The following is a 23,591-nucleotide window of genomic DNA, read 5'->3' as shown; positions in this document are numbered from 1 at the left end:
ATTCTTGGCACCTTTGTCAAAAATCAATTAGCCACAAATGTGTGATTTTATTTCTGGGCTCTCTATTCTGTTGCATTGGTCTATATGTCTGTTTTTATGCCAGTACTGTGCTTTTAAAAATTACTATAGCTTTGTAGTATATTTAAAATCAAGTACTGTGATGACACAGCTTTGTTCTTTTTACTCAAGATTGCTTTGGCTATTCAAGTCTTTTGTGGTTCCATATGAATTTTAGGATTCTTTTTCTATTTCTATGAAAAATGCCATTGGAATTTTGAAGGGATTGCATTGACTCTGTAGATCAATTTGGGTAGTATGGGCATTTTAACAATATTAATTCTTCCTACCCATAAACACGGAATATCTTTCCATTTATTTGTATCTTCTTCAGTTTTTTCATCAATTTCTTATGGTTTTCAGTGTATAGATCTTTCACTTCCTTGGTTAAATTTATTTCCAAGTATTTTTTTTATACTATTATAAATGGGATTGTTTTCTTGAATTCTTTTTCAGGTAGTTCATTGTTAGTATATAGAAATGCTACTGATTATTTAAAGTTGGTTTTCAATCTTACAACTTTACTGAATTCATTTATTAGCTCTGATAGTTTTTTGGTGGGTTTTCTATATATAAGATGCCATCTGCAAACAGAGACAATTTTACTTCTTCTTTTCTGATTTGAATGTCTTTTGTTTTTCTTGTCTGATTGCTCTGGCTAGGACTTTCAGTACTGTGCTGCACGGATGTGGCAAGACTGAGTATCCTTGTCTTATTCCTGATCTTAGAGGAAAAGCTTTCAGCTTTTTAACATTGAGTATGATGTCAGCTGCGGGCCTGTCACATTATATTGAGGTACATTCCTTCTATACTTAATTTGTTGAGAGTTTTTATCGTAAAAGGATGTTGAAGTTTGTCAAATACTTTTTATGCATCTATTAAAATGATCATTTGATTTTTATCCTTCATTCTGTTAATGTGGTATATCACATCCTGATTTGCATATATTGAAACATTCTTGTATACCAGGGATAGATCCCACTTGATCATGGTTATGATCCTTTTAATGTGCCATTGAATTCAATTTGCTAGCATTTTGCTGACAATTTCTTTATCTATGTACATCAGGAATATTGGCCTGTAGTTTTCTTTCCTTGGAGTGTCCTTGTCTGGCTTTGTTTTCAGGATAACGGTGGCCTCATAAAATATGTTTCAAAATTTTCCCTCCTTTTCAAATTTTAGGAAGAGTTTGAGGAAGATCAGCATTAATTCTTCTTTAAATCTTTGGTAGAATTCACCAGTAAAGCCATTAGGTCCTGGGCTTTTCTTTGTTGAGAGGTTTTTGATTACTGATTCAATCTCTTTACTCATTATTTGTCTGTTCAGATTTTCTATTTCTTCTTAATTCAGTCTTTGTAGATTCTATATTTCTAGGAATTTATCCATTCTTCTAGGTTATCCAATTTATTGACTATAATTGTTCATAGTAGGCTCATGATCTTTTGTATTTCTGTGCTATCAGCTATAATGTTTCCCCTTCATTTCTGATTTTCCTTGAGTCTTCTCTTCTTTTTTTTTTAGTCTGGCTAAAAGTTTGTCAATTTTGGTAATCTTCTAGAAAAACCAACATGATGCTTTAACTATTACACTTTACTGTTCTTCATAGGAAAGGATTGATCAGATTTCTCAGCTCTACATTAGTACCTTCTTTCTTTACTTGCTCATCCCCAGGACTGCTTGCTAAGTGAGGACTGGTTCCTTCCTTTCAAGAAGATAAACAATAAAATGGATGATTATCTCTGAGTGCGAAAAAAGTGCTCTAATGAAGGTATATGTCAGGTATTATTAAAACACAGAGAAGGAGCGAGGCTTGGCTATACTTCACTCAGTGTGAGAGGGCTTCCAAAAGAAAGACATTAAGCTGTTCTTGAAAGACAAACGGAACTTAGTCCGATTTCCATTTGGTGATTGGGAGAGTCTGCCATAGCATTAAAGGCAGTGGCAGACAGAAAGTGCAGAGACAAGAGGCAAAAAAGAAAGTCTGACATGTTTGGGCAACTACTTGTAAGTAGTTCAGTGTGAGTAGAGCATTGTTCACATGGGGAAACCTGAAGAGGGATTCAAGGTGGAGGCAGGACAGAGGCCAGATCATAAATAGCTTTGTACATGTGCCTGACAGACAGAACATGCATGTGTATGGCTGCATGCATGTGTGGTTGTGTGTGCACACATGGGTGTCTGCATGCACATGTGTGGACCTATGAACTGGGAAGAGAGAAAGGGGGAAAGATTTAGAGGAGTGGTCTAGAGATTTGCTGAGAACCAATCTCTATACCCCATACCCTGACCCCACCCTGGAATAAAACACTAGCATCCAATAAAAGTTTATTTATTTTTTTTACTTCAATAAAGCTATCTTCAGCACTTCTCAAATTTAACTGTGTACACAAATCACCTGGGGATCTTTTTAAACGCATCTTCTGATGCAACAGGTGTGGGCTGGGCCCTGAGAGTCTGCAGCTCCAACAAGCTCACAGGTGAGGCTGGTGCTGCCGGGCCAGGAACCACACTTTGAATGGTAAGAGGCACCATAGAGCACACCTGTCCTCCTCCAAACACAGCGAGGGGTCCTGACCAGAACCTTAGCCTTGGAACCCACAGATCTTATTTACTAGTTGTATGATTCAGGAGATAAGCCTCTCACCTTCTGAGGGTCTTAACCACCTGACTTGTACACTGAAGACTGAACTTGACAACTCCAAGCTGCCTTCTCATTCATTATTTTTTTAAAAAATGTAAATCATGAAAGATGAAGTTCTGTGAATTTTCCAGAAAGAAGATATTTAGATTAAAAGCCCAGACACAAATGTTTGATTAAACTACTGAAGGCCACACAAGACATGTTTATGGGCCAAAAGTGGCTTCTAGGCTACCGGTTTGAGATCTCAGCAATGAACACTGTGCCAGTTACTGAGCTGTTATCTCTTAGCTCCAAAGCCCCCCTTCCAGACCCTACTTGGGGCCCACAGATCCCATGTGTTTTGCCAGCTGCTCCCTGCTGGGCTCTGCCAATAGAGGGCAGTAGAGGGAGGCTCCAAGGCTGGAGAAGGCAGAAAGGACCTGGGCTTTCCCTTCCTGTAGGTTTCACCTGGGCAGCAGCAGTGTCTTTCTACAGCAGCAGCTGAATTCAACCAGCAGAGGCCACCCTGCATCCCGCCCTCCCCTCCTGCTCCTGCACAAGCACCAGCCAGCCAGGGCCTCTCTCCAGAGATCTGAGTTGCAGCTTCATGGGGCCCCTTTTCTGAGGTTCGAAATTATAATCATCCCAATCTCTTCCCTTTATCTCCCCAGCCCTAGGGGTGGTAGCTGCTACCTCAGTGATACTTTTCAAAACCATTTCACTTACCCAGTGAATAATTTTTTATATTCAAGTCTCTCTTTTCAAAGAACTGGTATGATTTCTATCTCCTTACTATTCCTGGACTGTTGTAGACACATAGGAAAAATGACAAATCTTAGAAATGAGATATTAAATCCAACCCCTTAGCTCTACCAGACAAGAAGGTTGAGCCCCAGAGAAGGTCAGTGCCCGGCCCAGCACCAGCTGGCACTGCGTGCCTGGCTCCTGGCTCTGAGCCTGGCGTCTTCACCACTACACCTCACATTCCAAGGCAACGGAGGTGCTGGAGAGAGTAAGAAGAGCTTCTCAAATGCTGTCTTTGGAGGCCAGGGAAAGGAAGAACAGAGTAAAAATGAGCCTGTCCACCAAGGAAGAGAAATATGAAATTAACGATGCCTCTGTGCTATTCGTGTGAAATGGCTGTGCTATTAAACTCATTTAAAATCTGTCATTAGCAGAAGAAATTAAGACCATAAATTTGGAAAATTAGAGCGCAATGGAGTTTTCAAAAATTGCTTTAGCGTGAAGCAGATAAGGGACTAGTTAAAAAACTGGAAACTCTGCCATCCTTCAATTCCACTCAACATGCTCGGTGGCATATCAGGGGAATGTCCCCTTAATACAATGAGATTTTTAAGGACATTTAACACTATGATTGCTACTTACAGAGTAGGGGCTGGGGGCATGAGGTTGAAGGGATGGAAAAGACTTCATTGGTGATAGCACAGCAAAGGAAATGGAACAGGGCTCCTCGGAAGAGGGAGGAGCCTGCGCTGCCAGAAACCGTGGAAGGAGGGGCCCGGCGCTGAGACTGACAGGTGGGCGGCGGTCCCGGCTCCCTGATCGCTAGCGGCGGGACCCTGGCAACCCATTGGGCTTCTCTGACCGTTGTTACTTCTTTGTAAAATTCAGACACTACTTCTCATCTTGCAGAGTTGTTAGGGTTATATTAATACAGAAGAGTGGATTTAAAGCATCTAGCAGGGTGCCTGGCCTAAAAGTAAATGCACAATTAATAGAGTCGCTATTGTTGTTTTTAGTAGTGCAGCTTGGAATGGGCCCTGGAAAGCCACAGGATTGGAAAAGTGAAAATAAGGTGGCGGTATTTCAAAAGCAAACCAATCGCATATTAAAGGAATCTGAGGAAAGAGGACAGATACTCGCAGAAGAAACTTATTTATAGCAGCGCGCCCTTTCAAGACACCTCTCTCTCTCCCTACCTGGGGAACGAGCCAGGCTCCAATAAAAAGCTTTCTTTGCCTAAAATACTTTTTGAGTTTCCTCTAACAAGACTTCGAGGGAGAAAAGCCACTTTTTTTTTTTTTTTTTTTTTTGGCTAACTCATATTTCTTAAGTTTCCTGATTAAATGTCATTTCCTTAGAAAGGTGCCCCTGATGTTCCAAACTAGGGTTCATCAGACGACTTTTTCTGTAAAAGGCCAGGGAGTAGCTATTTTACTGGTAAATAATTTACTTTGTAAACCTCTTATGATCTCTGGCTTATCTTCTTCTTGTTATTGCCTTTTAAATTGACAACCCTTTAAAGATGTAAAAACAAAAGTAGGTCACAGTCCGTGGGCCAGTTTGCTGACCCTTGTTCCAAACAGAATGTGGTTGCCCTGCTACCCTGCCAACCTTTCTGCGGCATACTGTTCCTTTCCTTCCTATCGCACATCTCTATTTGCTGTTGTGTGTTTATTTGACATTTGTCAAGATCCTTTGACTGTAAGCTCCTGGGAGGACGGATCCTGGCGGTCTGTTCACTGGGGCTCCCCACTGGGCTTCCAGCACGTTGCACAAAAATCGACTCATAGCAGGTGCTCCGTTACTAGTTGTTGAATAAATAAACACAATATATCAAAATAATTCATAGTCACTGTAGAAAAATCTGAAAAATACCCCCAAAAATGTATAACAGGAGTACTACTCAACCATAAAAAGGAATGAAATAATGTCTTTTGCAGCAACTTGGATGGAACCGGAGACCATTATCCTAAGTGAAGTATCTCAGGAATGGAAAACCAAACACCACATGATTTAATAAGTGGGAGCTGATCGATAGGCACACACAGTCGCAGAGGGATGTAAAGGTCATTGGAATTCCAGAGGGGGAAGGGGAAGAAATTACCTGTCGGGTACAATGAACAATATTCGGGTGATGAGCACACTGAAAACCCCGACATTATACAAGGTATCTAGGTAACAAAAACATTTGTACTCCCTTAATATTTTGAAATAAAAGACAAAGGTAAAGCAAAAAACCATCCATCATACCACCACTCCAAGACAGCTGTTCTTAGCATGTTTTATTTTATATGTGTTTGTACGTGTATGTGTATAAAACTATATACAGTATTTACACAGTTGATGCCATTCTATATTAGAAGCTTCATAGTCTTGTTTCTCCACTTAATAAATAACTCAGCAAGGAACACCTTTATGCGTGCATCTTTGTCGATGTTTCTGGTTATTTGCTCAGAATGGATTCCAAGAAATGAAATCAAAGGGGATCAACAAGTCTGTGGCTCTTGAGACACAATGCCAAACGTCCTTCCGGAGAGCTGCCACATATCGCAAACCTCTCGCCAGCTCTACACACACGTTTCTTTTGTCACAGAATATTTCCTGTCAGCACCAGAGGCAGCAGGAGGAGGAGATGTGCAATCCGGTGTGGATGTGAAAGGAGGGAGCTTGCGTGGATGCGTTTCTTTATTTAGCAATTAACCAAGGACAAAGAAACCATTTCTAACATTTTTTGCTTGAATGCTTAGAAATTAAATGCATTGATTAGCCTGGGAGGATTCTGAGCTCCCTTTTCCAGCAACCACGCAAATATTTATTTGATTGTACACATATGCTTTGTAGGGATAAAAATCAGCATCTCCCAGCTGAACAGTCTCCATTCCATCCACCATCTCGAACAGACAGTTCCTGTCATTTGGAAACAAATGTGCAGAGAAGAAACACAGGGGCAAAGGAACTAGCAGCTGTTGAGCCCCGGTCATGTGCTAGATACTATGCTAGATGACGCCTATAATAATTTCAATTTGTCATTTCAACCTTGGGAGGGAAGAATTAATATATTCATGTAACAGATGAGGAAACTGAGGTTAGGAGTTTTCCTCTGACTGCAATTACTAAAATACCTAAGTTTCCCAATATCTAACAGAAGAATCTAGGTTTATAGTTAGGTGAGTCATCAATCCCCCAAACTATGAAAGAGACCATGAGAAAAGACACACCATTGTTATTCAAGGACACCAGGTTTGGAATGAGGCATTTGTCACTCTGCCTGTGGATGCAAAATACTCACTCCTGGCCCTTTAGCTCAGGACAAGTCACGACACTAGGGAAAAGCAGAACCGCCCGTCCTGGAAGTTCTAGGTTCTGAGTGTGGCAAACAGGCCCAGAGGTGGGAGAGTCAAAGAGACAGAAGCCCTTTGCTTCAGCAACATGGTGTAAGGACAGAGCCTTAATGAGGAAGGGGTTCTCTCTCCAACCATACACATCCGATGGAGAATGAGAAAGAGTGGCCAGTGCACAGCGGGAAAACTAGGGGACAGAGGTGGCCTAGATGTCCAACAAAGAAAGTGCACAAGGAGGGGGGAGTGGCCAAGGGTCACAGTTGCTGTGAACAGGTCAAGACAGCTGAGCACTGAGCGCTGAGCACTGCCTGGGCAAGGGGAGGCCATGAGTGACCTAGACAAGGACAGGTTTCTGAAGTGGGGGGACTAAATCCTGCTCAGTGGGTTCAAGTGAGAAGGGGGAGTGAGGAATTGGATTCGGTGAATTTGACTGCAAAGGGAATAGAAGAGATGTGTGTGGGATTGAGAATGAAGAAACTGCATCATGTGTGTGCCGATGGGCAGGAGTCCATGGAGGGAGAAGTACTGATGAGGAGGAGGAAGGTGGGTTTACAAAACCGAAGTCCTGGGGAGGCGCAAGGACAGGGGAGCTTGCAGCTCCTCCAGTCCCAGGAATAAAGTGGAAGCTCAGAGCCCAGTAGGGGGTGGGGGCTGCAGCAGGAGCTGTGGACGTTCTTTTCTGGTTGCTTCTGTTTTTCTCTGTGGAAGAGGAACTGAGTTTATTCGCCTGAGGCTGGAAATGAGGGGGAGATGCTGGGAACTGGAAATCGTGGATCAGGCGCAAAATAGTCATCGTGCTGAGTGGGGGAGTGAATGGACTATGGCAGCACAAAGGGCCCTGGAGGTTCCCGATCTTGAATGTAGTGGGGCCAGTGGGCAGCGCCTTGTGTTTCTCAGCAGCCCCGTTCAGCTGCAGGGCACGGGAAGACGGATGAACAGCCAGGATGAACCAGGACTGGGGGACACAGCAAAGCGAGGGAGGCCCAAGGAAACTGGCAGTGCACACAGGGAGAGACCATGAAGATGGATCATGGAATTTGAATTCAGCGAGGAACATGGCAAGGACCAGAGGGTAACAAGAGACAGTTGGGTCAAAGGCTGTTGGAGAGGACTTCAAGCAAGTGAGAGAGCAGAGTAATGGAAAGTGCTTATGGAAACCACCAAGAATTATAACACAAATATTGCTGGGATGTGACAGTGAACTTGGAAATTTAAATCCTTGGGAAATAAGAGAGCACGGCCCAGGGGCCAGTGGATGACTGCAACAAGAATGTGTCTTTCTGCTGACAAGGGATCCAAATACGGGATTTTTTAATGAGGAGGGAGGGAGAATGGTCTGGAAATACAGATAGGGAGCGAACAGGAGCAAAGGTACCGCGCGGGGTGTGAGAGAGAGAACAGCCCCAGCTAAGACTGCAGGGCTGAGTCCCATCCTCAGAGGAGAAGTGAGAGGCAGGGGAAGGGGGTGTCCCGGGCCATCAGGGGATGCAAGCCTGTGTGACAAGGGATGTGCTAGCAGACACGGCCTCTCATGGTGGCTGACATACGTGGATAAAAAGAACAGTGACATTAGTCCTGATTTTGTGGCGAAGCTGACAGCGCTGGGGAGGAGAAGTGCTGGGGGAGCCTACAGGCGAGCACTGCGTTCTGGAGCCCCCTTCACTCCGCCAGCCGGCAGGTGCAGGGCGGAGCCATCCCATTTGTTATCTGTTTCTCTAGTGATGCGTCAGCTCCCTGAGGGGGGGACTTGTATTCTCCTGTTCATCACTTCAGTGAGCCAGTGAGTAAACAGCTGACTCCTTAAAGACTTCTTGAATACCGTGAACAAATTGAAAATATGCAAATACAAGCTCATATTTATCGGACACTTACTGTGTGCCAAGGACTGTGGTGAGTCCTTAATGTATGTCATTATCTCATCTAATTCTCACAATGGTCCTGTAAGGTAGGTACTAATAATGTTTTAATTTCATAGATTAAGAAACCAAGGTCTGGGCGGTTAAGTGACTTTTCTAAAGCGGTAAAGAGAGAGAGTGGTATGGCAAGAAAAGAAGTCGAACAGTCTACCTTTGCAAACATGCATGTGTATACTCGGTAGGCCATGCTCCTGACAGCCTTTTCCCCTCTTCTTCCTTGTTAAGAGAACGCTGGTTTTCATTCAGGTATTAAGATGTGTTCGGAGAAATTGCACCCCCCATATACACTGAGCTCCAGGGGATGAATCATAGTTAATTTAGGATGCTCATCTTCATCCAATCTTTCTCCCAGTGATTAATCCCAGGAAGGCAGTAAGACATGGGGGACGCCTCCCAGATGACCCTGGAAAGCCGTTCTGAGAGCTGAGCAATGGTGGCCATCTTGTGACCACTGAAACGCAAAGACAATCCCAGGGATGCCAACCTCATGCTCTGACATCAGTGAGCCATTGAACCAACCCTGGAACCATCTACTTGGAAAATTCTTGATCGGTAAATAACAAATATCTTTATGATTCAGAGCCACTGCTACTAACAGCCAAATGCATCCCATACACATACTGCCTCCTAAAAAAGAAATCATACAGGTAAAAAAAAAAATCATCTGATTGATTCAAATAATCATTCCTTAAGAACAAAAGGCAAGACAACTTGGTACACAGGAAAGAACTGTTTGTACCAGTTAGGAGTCCCAGGTCCTGGTCTCAGAGCACCTGACCTTGACCAAGTCACTTCCTCCTCAGGGCTCAGTTTCCTCAAGTAGGAAATGGAGGGCGCGCTAGTTCTCCTTCTTCCCTTTCAGTTTCTAATATTAGATGGTTCTACAATGTCGTGACTCATGCTGTATGCCTTATAATCTGTCATCATGTCTCCTTTGAAGGACAAGGCTTCCCTTTTGGGCCCCACAGAGAGGTGAGGCAGAGGCCCGGGAAAGGATGAAACTTCTCCGGACTATTTTCTGCACATCCCCAGCAGACAGGGATGTGTGCCTCTGAGTCAGCAAAATCCCCCGCGGTGGAACAGAAAACGTACACTCGGCACATCTGCGCAGCCCACGTGGAAAGGAGGATGTTCGCATTCGGTCTGTTCAATGGGCCCCATGGGGCATGTCAAAGGCTATTACATTTCCACATTTCCAGGACCTTCTATCCATACTCCCTCCCTCCTTCCCTGCTAACATCTGCGACTTTCAAGCTTTCTTCTCTGGAAACTAAAATCAATGCTTTGCAAAGTGAAAATCAGCACATCTGGGCTTTGTGCTGCTTAAGATGTATAAATAAACAAGGATTTCACACCCACTGGCCTACTAAGGGCCACTGTAGCTGTGTGGTCACGAATTTGACCGAGGACCTGAGTGTTCTCTGTCTGACGTGGTTGCTGGGGCAGGGAATCAGCGGGAGTTTTTTGTGCCCCTGCTCCTCCAGTCTATGCACAGTGACGGTCATCCCTTGGGACGCTTTTCATGGCCTGACATGGAGGATGGCAGTGTTGCCCCTCAGCTCTCCGGACAGCCTGTTCTGGAATGACAGTCCGTGCCTCGGGGATCACCCACCGAAGACCCCTGCAGTTCCCCCTCCTAGTGCAATCAGCACCTGGCCTTTCAGACCTAGCTGCTGGGGCATGGATGACACCACCTTCTCGCCTACAGAGATGAGCTGTCACTCACTCCAGCACCCCGAGGGAGGCCCAGCTTCTTTCTACTCCACATTTGCGTCTTACTGGAGTGACACATTTTGCAGAAAAGGTTGCTTAAGCTTATATATGTAATGGGCACCTGGAAAAGTATTCCAGGGATGGGACAGCAAGGGAAAGGAGAGGCAATGGACTTTGATGTCAGATATAACCAGTTTCGAATTCTAGATCTGTCACCAAGTAATTTCGACAAGCTACTTTAGAGCCTACATTTTCTCATTTGTTAGATGGTGAAAATAACGTTTACCTTGCAGGTTGTTATGAGGATTAGAAAAGCTGTATATAAGATACCCAGTATACAATGTGGATGCAAGGAAAGAGCTTCTCAAATTATAACTCTTGGTGGTGATGGTGATATAATTATTGTAATTTACTTTTAAATTAGAAGAAAAGTAACGGAGGTTATACCAGGCACTGGGAAATAACTGACTCTTTTACCATCAATTTCTTTTGTTTCTATGAGGAAGTCTGTACATGAGAAAAGAAACCTTCCAACTAATTAATATAACGGAACCTATGGTGACAATGGGTGGCAGTGCAGGACAAGGAAACTACATTAGGAACTGGAGTCCAGCACTCATCAATTCTAGTCTCCAAGCAACACTTCCCCCATCATGTAAACAGGGATTACCACGCTGTTCATCTCACAGAGTCATCTAAAGATCAAATAGAGTGACCAGGAAAACCACTGGAAATCCGTGAAGCACTCTACGTGATTTTCTGGTGCAACTCCTTTTCTTCATGCTGGCCAAGATATGTGCAAGTATTCCAACCATTATGGCAAACACAAAAAGGAAGCCATTTGGGGATAGTTCTTACCTTATACTTTATAGAGGACAATAAACAAAAACCCTGACATCTCAGCAGCTCCTACTGACACAGAGTCTCTGTGTAAACAACCTGGTTCCCTATTCTGGCTGCACAACAGCATTACTGGGTGTGTTAAAAAAAAATTCATATGCCTGCGCCTCTTCTGTAGAGATTCTCACTTAGTTATTCTAGACCAGGGCCTGGATTTTCAATAGCTCCTCAGGTGACTCTATTGGGCAGCCAGGGTTGAGAACACTCATCTAGAACAGTGGTTCTCAAATGGAAGTGATTTTGCCCCCCAGAGGACATTTAGCAGTATCTGAAGATACTGACATGTTTAGTTGTCACAGATGCAAGCAGGGTGCTACAGGCATCTCGTGGGTAGAGGTCAAGGATGCTGCTAAATATCCTGTGATGCATATGACAGCCCCCAGAACAGGGAATTATCAAGCCCAAAATGTCCATAGCGCGTGCCATTGAGAGGGGCCACACGGAAGACTGGTACAAAAGAAAGTCCGTAATTGACTGCACTGCACAAAAACGGCTCAGCAGTATTTCCGGTCCACCTGCTCTGCAGAACCTTGCTACTTCCCCATCAGGAGATGCAGTCTACTTCCCCTCTTTATGACTCAACAAATAGAAAATGCAAGGAAATAACACAGCTTGATGTGTGAGGCAAGGTCACAGAAGGCTTCTGCTTGTTTTTTCTCTCTTGGGATATGCACCTTGGAAATCCTAAGGCTGCAAGTATGAAAACCGGCCACCCTGAAGCTGCTGTGTTCGAAATTGCACATGTAGAGATTAGATAGAGATAGAAAGAGTTGCTCAAAAAAAGCCTCAGCCGTCTGTGTCTTCCCAGCCTGGGCACCAAACCTGGCTGTGCGGAGCCTGCCCCACCTTCCAGCTGCTCCAGGCAGTGCCAAGCGGGGCAGAGGCCAGGTGTCTGCCCAGACTGCAGGTTCATGAGCAAAGTAAATGGTCTGCAGGTTTGGGTTCTACACGGAATACAAGTTAGTTTGTTTGATATGCAGCACTAGATAATCAGAATAACGTCCAGTATGATAGTGTAAAGGATCCGTATCTAAACCCTCTTGATTGGGCTGCGGAAGGCTTACATACACTTGTACAGGGAATAAGCTACTTATACATTTCCAGCCCACACTGGACCCGGCAACTTCCACCTCCATTCCCAAAATATGCCAGTTTACTTAAGAATTCTTCCCATTTATTCCTGTGGTATTTTTCATAGTCTGGAAGATCATATTTTCAAACATGTGGATTAAAAGTCTTACGAGTTTTTTCTTGGTGAAGTTTTCCATGGTGGAAGCAAATATAAACATATATATAGGTGGAACAATGTAAATAACACATTTTTGTTCCAATAACTAGTAAATTGATAGTTACAAAACATCTTTTATTTACAAGTTCTTCCTGGAGTGTGCATATAACTGTGGAGGGAAAAAAAACAAAACAAAACTCCTGAAAGTCTTTGAAGGCCCCATTGCTGAGGGAGATATTCCGCAAGCAAAGTAGACAGGATGTACCGAGACATCTTGCCTGAACCAAAGTTAAAGCAAGTGAGACGCTAAAATGTCAGGGTTTGCAGTTGGATCAGAGGAGCAGGATGAATATTGACTAAGCACCTACTGTGTGCTGAGCCTGAGCTGGACAGTTAACTTGGGCAATTCCATTCAATTCTCCCAACAACTCCGGGAGGTAAGAACCATCCTCTGTTACCCTGACTTTTCTCTCTCTTTTAAACTATCTCCTCTCTCTCTATCTTTGTCTCTCTCTCTCTCTCTCTCTCTCTTTTTTCCTTCCCCACTTTGTCCAGTAACATTAGGAACAACCAGCCAAAGTCATTGTGTTCCTTAGTTTGACAAAAATGTTGGAAGGTACCGCGTACCTGGTTTGCCCACCATCAGCGTTTGGTGAGGCGTATCCAGTGGTGGTATTTTATGTATCTTTATCGCCACATCACACCATGGACTATCTGTGTTCTCTTTACTACAGGAAACAGCATCAAAAATGTCTTGAAATGGAACCAAATTATTAGAAAGCCAATTTCAGAAACCCCAAACCAATTCAGAAAACGCATCCTCAAAATTCTGCTCCTCTAGACCCACTCCCAGTACCAAGATCACTGGGGGAGAGGGGTCATCCTAAACCACAGGCCCCATCCTATCACTTCCTTCCTCAGAGGCTTTTCATAGCTTCCCATTCAACAGCCCTCTACTGCCAGTGGAATTAAGTCCACACTCCTAAACATGGCAATCCGTGTACGCTCTGTTAAGGGAGCTCTTATCTTTCCATCCATTCTAAAGAATTCATGATCTAAACAGTATAAATAAGAACAACTGATATAAATTAAACACAAAAAGGAATATATGAAAATTCCCAGTGGTGAATTTCACCATCATGAATAAGTATTTACTGAGCACATATTTTGTGCCAAAGGCATGACCCCCAGGACACAGAGTAGCTCCTCCTTTCAGGAACTGACACTTTGAATTCAGGGCTAAAGAAAAAGTGGTTCATAAATCAAATGTTCAGCTAGAATATGCATATAAAACAATTAAAGGATGATCTTTCATGACAGCAGAGTAATGCATCCCTCTCTGAGCTGCTATGAAAATTCAACTCACAATTTATTCTTATGACTCTGCCCCATCTTACATTTCTCCCTGTCTTCCACACAGCTGGCATAGACACCAAGCCCCAGGGGGCAACCGTTACATTCTAAATCACTGTCTGAAGGATAGAACTCCCCCAGGCTTTCAATGCAGATGGCAAGAAATACGAAAGCCAATAAAATACATGCCAAGTGACTAGACCCTTCCAAGAAATCAAAATTCTGTAGGCAACACATGGAACTCTGGCCTGAAAGTGGAGCTTTCTTTCTTTCGACAGGCATGAAGGTAGGGAATAGCCCACAGTTCCAGGAAGGAGGGTTTTTTTTTTTATAATTATGAAAAAACTTTGATGTCAATTGATCAAATACAGAGAAGGATGCTGTTGATGTGTCTTACATGCTGCCAATATTGTCATCTTAGCTGCAAGGAACCAGGCTCTGAGACACCAACAATTCAATGTCAGGGAAAGAACAAATGGCTTGCTGTGCCAGGTATCCCTGAACTTCCTACCTTAAAACTCATTTCTTTGGGTGATTTTTTTTTTTTTTTTACATATAGCCAGAAAGTGCTTAAATATCACCTGAAAGGAGATCGAAAGAAATGTGGGTTCATTCATTAACCACCTAAAATGGTGATATCTCAGAAGGAAGACTTCAGATTGGCCCAAAGTCACATAATCATTAAATAGTAGAGCAGGTGCAAAAACAAGTGCCCTAACTCTCAAACCCCCCAGCCTCAGACTCTATCCCTTACCCTGTCTTCATTTCCTCTTTTTGAGAGTAAAAGTGATAAGATCAAATGTCGCATTGCACAACTGTATTGTGCTGATTGTATTTTTAGTTTTTGTATGACCTCTATTTCCAGTTAGAATAAAACTCACTAAGTGCCAGGAATTTATCTTCTTATATTGCTTAAACCAGCTGAATACCAGGCACATAGTAATGTCCAATAATTTTTTAGAAAAAGAACAGATGAAGAGTTTAATTAACATATGAATGCATTCTCGTTGTCTTGAAGGAGACCAACCTCTGGATATTAAGCAAGGCTGAGCCTTCAGTGCTAACATGCTCACAGACCTTTTTCTTCCCCAAGTGAGACAGTTCTAGATAAGGGACCCATTAAAACACAACGCTGGAGAGAAGCAAATTTGCATTCTTCTAAAAGCTCAGAAAAGTGGCACCGTGGGACCCAGATATTTTTGTCACCCAGGCAAGGGACAAGTCTTTTATTTTCTGAACTGATTCATTCATTTCCAGGAAGAAAATAACAAAACATCCTATGATTTGAGACTTGAATTTAGGGGTGGAGAGTTCTCCTACTGAATTCTTTTCCTAGACACCAAGTGGGAGCAAAGCCTAGACACATCACTTTCAGAGAGTTTCTTTTTTAAAACAGAGAAAAGGGGGAAAGAGAGAAAGAACTGGGTTAGCACTCAAACGCAAAGGGCCTTTGTACCAGCTGGGGTAGGGTAAGCTTTACCTTAAAAGTCTGCAATAAAAAAAAAAAATGGCTGAAATAAATTTGCAATGTCACCTGAGAAAATCAGTTTCTGAATTTGGGTGGCTCATCATTAACAAGCCATCAGTCTAGTAATAATAACAACCATAATCAGCAATAATAATAAGATTTCTTAAGCATCTATTATGTGCAGGCACTGTTTTAGCCAAGTTAAATTCATTAAACATATTTAATCCTCACAAAAACCCTATGAAGTAGATATCATTATTATCTCCATTTTGTAGACAAGGAAGCTAAGGCCCAGAGAAGCTAAGCCACTTTCCGGAAATCACCCTACTAAGAACTGGCACAGCAAGGATTGAATTCTAAGCACTGACTCCAGGGTGGTGTTGCTCCAACATCTCACTGCAACTATAACTCACTGCAAACCCAGAAGGGAGAATGTCAGAATACAAAGTAACAAGAACTAATAGTTGTGTAGCGGGCACTGGGTACTGGTTGCTTTACTTGCATTATCTCCTTTAGTCTTCATGACAGTGTATTACTAGTCTTACCCCACAGGTGGAAAAACTGAGAATTAGGGGAGTTATTAAATATAACGGGCCAAAGTCACTAGCTGATAAATGATACACCCAGTTGCCAAACCCTAGAGGTCAGTCTCCAGTGCTCACACCACATTCACCGCACCATGCTCTCTTTCTGCTGGAAGAAACCTGTGGTGTTCTAAACAATCTCCAGAGTGCTCGATGACACAGAAGCCTGCGCCATGGCCTGACTTCCTTTCCACAGACCAGGCATGAGAGAGAGGCAATATGGGGATGCAGAATGAGCACAGACTTTGCGCTCAGCACTTACTAGATGTGTGACCTTAGAAAAACCCTCTGAATCTGTTTCCTTGTGTTTACACCCGAGGATAAAAATTATCTCCATGGTGACTCTGAAGGTTGTGAGAGCATGTGGAAATTTTGGCCTCAAGAGAGCCTCAGATCATCCACTTCCCTGGAAACACTTAGACACCCACTTTCTTGACCACAAAGAGGGTCCCACAAGTGCACAGGAAGTCCTTCTCTAACAGATGGTCTGCCTGCTCCCCTTGGGCTGAGTCAGAGCATCTTCTTGGCAAACTGAAAGCAAAATTGCACAAATGCAAACTCTCCAGATCAGAACCACATTCCCTCAGCTCCGAGCATTTGTCCTGGGCGCCAGCAGGAGCCACAACCACACTGCAGTTCTGTTAATGAGGTTGCCGGGCACCGTGGTGCCAGCGAGACCAGCAGGGCGTGAAATCATTACTGACATTGCCAATTTGGACTAACAGGGACCCAGGGTTTCAGTTGGGGAAACCACAAAACAAATTAATGTCTTGGAAATGTTTAGATCAGCTGGGGATAGTCTTGTTTTGTTTTGGGTTTTTGTTTGCTTCTTTCTTTCTTTGTTTTTGTCCTTTTTTTAAAAAAAAATCTACTGTTTATACTTAAAGTCAGCTAGCAGAATTTTTTTAATAAGAAAAGGAACCGTATTAAAATTCTGTTGCTGTTTCAAAACTCTGGGTGATAGCCTTGCTTCTCAAGTCATTCCTTCTGCTCGTATGCACTCAGTTTGCTTGGGTTCCCTAATGGTCGTATCTGACACAGTTCTCATTATTTTAAATGGCCCTTTAGTTAAGCACAAATGTGTAAGACAATTTTTAAAAGCTCCCAGGGATGATTCTTTATGCAGATGTTTTCTTTATTTTATATTCCAATCTTTTTTATAGACCCTAAATCAAGGGTCAGCAAATTGCAGCCCCAGGCTAAATCTGCACCCCTGGCTGTTTTTGTAAATAAAGTTTAATTGGAACAGAATCACGCCCATTTATTTACATGTTGTCAGTGGCTGCCATTATGCTACAGTGGCAGAGCTGAGTTGTGACAGAGACCATCTGGGTCTGCAATGTCTAAAATATTTACTACCTGAACCTTTATAGAAATGTTTGCCAACCCCTGTTCGAAAGCCAGTTTCGGAGGACCAGAATCACACAAGGTATTTCATAGTGCTTACCCCTACAGTAACTAAATAATTCTGTTTGTTAATGCCTGCTTGTTCAGGTATATGTAAATTTTCAGAGAGGCAAGGACTCTTTTCTTCCCAGGGCCTGAGCATAGAGACTAACACATTATAGACCAATAATAAATATTTGTTGAATGAATGACCTAAGTTGCTAGATAGATTTTTAACTCTTGAGGGCCAAAGCAAGTCTTGATCTTGAATGAGAATTTGACTCTTAGTTCTCAATAACTGCATGTTTGTTGCACAGTCAATTGCATGGGCTCTTAATTTAGAGAGTGGATATGTTTTGTAGGATATTTGTTGACCAAGATAAACCCTGGTCTATATGATGGTGACTGTCTTCTACATCACACCATCTGTGCCCATCCTCTCAATAACTTCACAAAATCCTCTCTGCCTCAAGCCCAGATAGCTGGTGCTTGGCTCTGATGGTGCTAATCTCATAACTGATTTAAAAGCTGGTCTTCTATCCATCTGTGCTTCTCTCCATGGTTCCCAACAGCCTGCAAGGGCTCCACTGGGGTGCTCAAGCCCACCGTTCATCCCCAAGGCACCTGGGCATTCAGCCCACTAACACTTATGTACAAGAAACCAGGAGCAGATGCTATCAGATTCTAGAAAGACACAGAGAGAAGGACCAAGTGGATGAGACCTCTGGCTTGCCACTCCCAAAATGTATTTGTCATTCAGACACGGAAGATGGTTTAACCAGAAGAAGAGAGAAATTTGACTCCAAAGGAAGCAAAAAAATTTGGAAAACCAACTAAGAGCTCAGACATCAGACAGACCTTCATAAAGAGAATCCAAGCTCTGATAATCACTAGCTGTATAAACTTAAGCCAATCAATTGATTTCTCTGAGATAAAAATACCTTAACAGCAAAATGGGTACACTGAGATATTTAAAGTATCTAACAGTGACAGATACAATATAAATTTTACTTCTCCTTCCCTTTCATATTTTTAATGACACAAAGAGAATGAGTGTTGGAAATTTCCACTTACCAAGCATTCCTTTCTTGGAACTGGACAGACACATGTCCTTCTCTGCACTGGGCAGGGCAAAACTCACCACGAACACCTCCACCCCATCGGCCATCAGGGCCAAACCCAAGACAAAAAAGAGCATCCACTGGAAGCGACCATGGCCACACTCTTCCATGATGGTCTCATACTGGTGGGCCAGCTGCTCCTCATCTTCCATCCTCTCAGCCATCAGGTCCTCCTGGCCCCGAAGGCCATCCGCCCTGGAGGGCGCCATCTTGGTCTGCTTGGCCTTGACATCGTCTGGGTGAGGGATACCCTGGTACTCGCCCTCATAGATCTCGTCTTCCTCATCATGGCCTTCTGTGACATCACTCTGTGCATCTTCTTCCGGGTTGGACTCATTGCCGCGGTAATAGCCATCACTGGCGGCATAGCCTTCGTAATTGTCCTGGTACTTGTAGTCATCCATTCCTTGGTGCCGGGACTGCCTGGTTGCCTCTCGAGCTATATCCCTTGCTCCGTGGTAGAGGTTTGGGCTATTTCGATAACCATCATTCATTATGTCGTTTAAATGTAGAGTATGTTCATGTGACTTCTTGGGTGAAAGTCACACCTGTTTCCTCCTCCTTTGTCTCTCAAATCAACCAGATTTGTGCAAAGGCAACCTGAGCATCCTTTTGCATGAGATATCTATTGAAAGTCTTTGGAAAGTTTCAAACTCTGGTCTGGCTTCCTTCAGAGACCCAGGGGTGCTGTGTTGGGAAGTGTTGATTAGAAATGGATCCAGCTGTTTTTCTTGACAAGGCGTGAGTGGGACTTGGCAGCTGGCTTGCGGCCCGATTTGTACCACCACTGAAGGTTATGCCCTGAGAGTGGAGAGAAGGGAAAGAGAAGCAATGTTACAAAAGGCTGAAATTCGGACAAAGCAGTCTCAGAATTAAATCAAATATATTTGCTAATGCCGACACTTCATGTGTAAGGTAGAGGAAATCTTGATTAGACGTTCAGAGTCGTATCAACCGGATGAGGATTGAGTCAGTGAGACTGAAGGAACAGTGCTCAGGAAGGCCCTTTGAAGCTCTGGTTAACCCATGAAAGGGATCAGATCTTACCCAAGAATGCACTATAAAGCGGCCAAGGGATTTTCGATGAAAGATAGTTTTGTGTTATGAATTATCTATTGGCATTTATGAAGCCCTTGGCAACAGTAGAGGTTTATACAGCTCCGTTTCTGTTAGGGAAATGCCAGCTTTTCTAACTTTGTTATGAAGTGGCTGTACAATTTTACAGCTAGAAATGTACGGCAAAGAAATATCCAGAACAGATTTTCCTGAGGCCTGGCTTACTTCTGAGACTCAGCATGTGGTTCAAAGGCGACCGACCCTGCATGTGGCTTAAACAGGCAGGGACAAGGGGCTGAAGACCCAGAGCCGGATTGCTTGGGTCTGAAACTTGATGCTGCTGCACAGTGGTTGTGTGACCAGCACACGCCTTTCCTGGCCCCCATCTTCTCGTGCGTAAGATGAGGAGAGCAACAGCCAACAGCACTTAACTCACAAGGTTGTGCTAAAGTGCTTAGAATAGCGCCTGGCCTGCATGGTAAATACCACTTAAGCCTTGACATTTTCATTGCTTTTTTTTTCCCCCCTTAGTTTTAATTCTGGAAACCAGGAGACAGTATTGCCTAGAGCCAGGGCCCTGTCCTATATCCTAATTCTAATCACTGCATCCCTCTGTTGACCCCTGTGTCCAATGGACTGTCATCCTGCCCTAATTACCTTCCTGTAATCTCAGGTCTCACAAGGTTTAGAGCCACCATTTAACGGTGCCTACTGTGTACTAGAAAATGTGCTAAGTTATCCTTCATTCTCACAACAATAAAAAAAAAAGAAAGAAAAGTATTTGTATCTTCATCTTCGAGATAAGGAAACTATGGTCAGAGTGGGTTGGTAACATGATCAAGGTCACAGCACCAGGACTTAACCCAAGGGTCCATCGGTCCCAAAGCCAGTTCTTTCCATGGCCCTCATGCTTCCAGCTGCTGTTCTGAAGGACTGTCACATTAGGTCACCTGGGGATCTGTAAAAATACAGATTCCCAGAGCATGCAGAAGGGCTGGTTGAGCTCAGAAACATGAGTTTGCGTACAACTCCCCAGGTGGCTCTGAGGGCCCTTAGGGATAGAGGCCAGAACCCCAATCCTCCTACCCGCCTCCCCCCCAACTCTCCCCAGCTGCCAGAGTCTCTGACAGGCATGGTGCTCAGAACTCCACACCTTGAGGCTGCCAGAGATCCACTCCCCAGCTCAATCCACCTGCCAACAGTACGTACACCATCAACCTTCACAGGTTCCCTGTGGCACCTGAAATCCGCTGTCATTTCACTGCACTCGGCAAATATCAACTCTCAATAGACTGGACACATTTGTCCATGCCATGGCTGCTGGATTCCCCCACTGCCCACAGCCCGTCCCTGGGCCTCTGCCCCACACCTGCCACCAGGCCCTCCATGCCCTCAGCCCTGGACAGACTCACACTTTGTGACTCAGCTGACTCAAACAACACAATGCATTTCCTTCTGGGAGGAGGCCAGAGACATTGGTTCTCGATCTTTGCAGGGTGGGCCAGAACCACTTGGACCATGGGAGGCCCAGTAGAAATGCAAATCCTAGAACTCCTCCCCAAAAGACACAAGACCTGCAGAGGAGGGGTAGGGCCTGGAAATCTGCATTTTCCACAAACCACACAGGGAATCCAGAAACTGCACTTTGAAAAACCATGCCATAGCAGTCAGCAAGAAATATTTACTAAGAACTGATTCCCACTCTATCCTCTCAGATTTTTCACCATCCCCAGTAAATAAATTTATATTAGACCATGTTGGCCTGAACCATGTCAGATTAATACTCTAAATCCGTTTTTATTACATCCATTTAGGGACCACCAGAGGAATATAAATCACATGTAAACAGCACGAAAGTTTGCAGAGTGCCATAAAAAGAGAGAAAGCATGCCAACTGCCTGAGAGCTCGTGTGTTATTTCCATCCTGGAGGCCCTACAAAAATGTCATGATCCAGAAACGATAGATTTGCAATTCCAGAAGCACAAGTGGGAAATACCACTCAGGACAAAGGTTCTGGGACTTGCTTTGCAGAAAGAAGCAGATCTTCGTCAAAACAAAATCCCCTCACTGGATTCAGTTAAAAGAACCACTGCGAGTAGCCCATGCAGAGGAGAGACAGGGAATCGCTGTCCAGTGATTTTGTATTTCGACGTTATCGGCTGAATGGTGTCCCCATAACGTGAAGGTCTGTTGAAGCCCTAACCTCTAGAACCTCAGACAGTGACTGTTAGCTCTGGAGCTGAGAGGGAGGCACACGAAGCCTCAAGTGTAGCAAAATGCTGTTTATTTGAGCATCTGCGTACAGATGAGGGGAGGCCGGAAAGAGCATCCCCACTGAGGGAGAGAAGAGCTTTGGGTTTTATAGACAGTTTTTCCAGGGGGAGTGAGTAGCTGAGCCAGAACAGAATAAATTCTTTTCAAAACAGCCAGTTCCTGGGACTCCTGTAGGGAGTGATAATCCTCGTCCCTATCAGGAGGGACGAGGAAAGTAAGTTCCCTCTTGCGTTTCATTCATCCCCCGAGGGGTCTGGAAAGGCTACTGCCTAGTACACCCCTAGGAAGGGGAGAGCGGTGGGTTTTATGGGAGGTTTGGATGGAAGTTTGGGGAGGGTGAATTCTTTAAGCCTAACAGTGATCTTATCTGGAAATAGGGTCTTTACAGAGGTAATCCAGTTAAGATGAGGTCATTAGGGTGGGTCCTAATCCAATATGACTGGTGTCCTTATCAAAAGGGAAGTCGGGACACAGAGGCAGACACGCACAGGGGGATGAGGATGTGCAGACCCGGGAAGACGCCATGTGCAAGGCTAGGGCTGCCAGAAGCTAAGAGAGGCCTGGAACAGATTCTCCCTGGCAGCTCTCAGAAGGAATCAGCCCTGCGGACACTGTGATTTTGAACGTCTAAGCTCCAGAACTGTGAAGCGACAAATATCTGCGGCTTAAGCCACCCAGTTTGCAGTACTTTTTTATGGCAGCTCCAGGAAACAGACAGTCAACAAGCCTAGCGTTTACAATGATAAAACCCCCACAGTGCGACTATTAACTGAGGACCAAGGTGAGCGTTTTATAAACAATACCTCCTTTATTCCCATAGCCAATAGTAAAACAAGATAATTCTCCCCATTTCACAGATAAAGAAACTGAGGACAAAGAGGATTAAAGGATGTCCCCAAATTCACACAGAGAATCAGTATCAGGGCTTGGATTTGGAGCCACAGTCAAACAGAACCATGGGGGGTGGGAGAAACTGAGGCTCCAGGGGGATAAGTCCAGGCCATACACTGAGGTGCTGGCAGAGCACAGACTGGCACTAGGCTTCCGACACGCAGGTTGGGGTTCGCTCACCCCCACTCAACAAATGTGCTGGGATCTTTGGTGTTGATGGAATCACAGTGAGTATCACACAACTCGATCTCCATCCTCAATAGAGAGTCAGATTAAAATAACACGAAGCATCATATGGTAATAAAAATCACAATCTTGGCCGGGCGCGGTGGCTCACGCCTGTAATCCTAGCACTCTGGGAGGCCGAGGTGGGCGGATCGTTTGAGCTCAGGAGTTCGAGACCAGCCTGAGCAAGAGTGAGACCCCATCTCTACTAAAAATAGAAAGAAGTTATATGGACAGTTAAAAATATATATAGAAAAAATTAGCCGGGCATGGTGGCGCATGCCTGTAGTCCCAGCTACTCGGGAGGCTGAGACAGGAGGATCGCTTGAGCTCAGGAGTTTGAGGTTGCTGTGAGCTAGGCTAACGCCACGGCACTCACTCTAGCCTGGGCAACAGAGTGAGACTCTGTCTCAAAAAAAAAAAAAAAAACAAACAAACAAACAAACAAAAAAAAACAAAAAAAAAAAATCACAATCTTAATTATTAAAAATATTACCTTTGATCTCATGAATACTTTGTGCTACGTACATGCTAAGTGATCATATGCTTTCCCTCTTCTAACCTGCACGACAACCCTAGGGGGCAGGACTGTTATCACACCCATTTTACAGAAAACAAGACTGAGGCTGAGGAAGGTAGATAGGTGGCCCAGGGTCAAAGATAGTAGTTTTTCCAAGGGGTTTCAGAGGAGAGAGAGGTCACAGTGGGCGGAG

The 23,591-nt window shown here is 44.0% G+C and overlaps 1 protein-coding gene across 3 annotated transcripts in view; it reads right to left on the bottom strand.

Moving 5' to 3' along the window:
* The window catches only part of SV2B (synaptic vesicle glycoprotein 2B), a 55,437-nt gene extending 36,602 nt beyond the window's left edge, over positions 1-18,835 (bottom strand). For all 3 annotated transcript variants that reach the window (XM_069465760.1, XM_069465761.1, XM_069465762.1), the window contains exon 1: positions 18,385-18,835. In XM_069465760.1, coding sequence (XP_069321861.1) covers positions 18,385-18,835 — 451 coding nt within the window. The remainder of the gene's footprint in view (positions 1-18,384) is intronic.
* Between the last annotated feature and the right edge of the window lie 4,756 nt (positions 18,836-23,591).

This window comes from Eulemur rufifrons, chromosome 3, assembly GCF_041146395.1.
Source record: "Eulemur rufifrons isolate Redbay chromosome 3, OSU_ERuf_1, whole genome shotgun sequence".
NCBI lineage: Eukaryota > Metazoa > Chordata > Mammalia > Primates > Lemuridae > Eulemur > Eulemur rufifrons.
The sequence above is the reverse complement of the archived record's forward strand: the minus strand, read 5'-3'. Positions and strand labels throughout refer to the sequence as shown.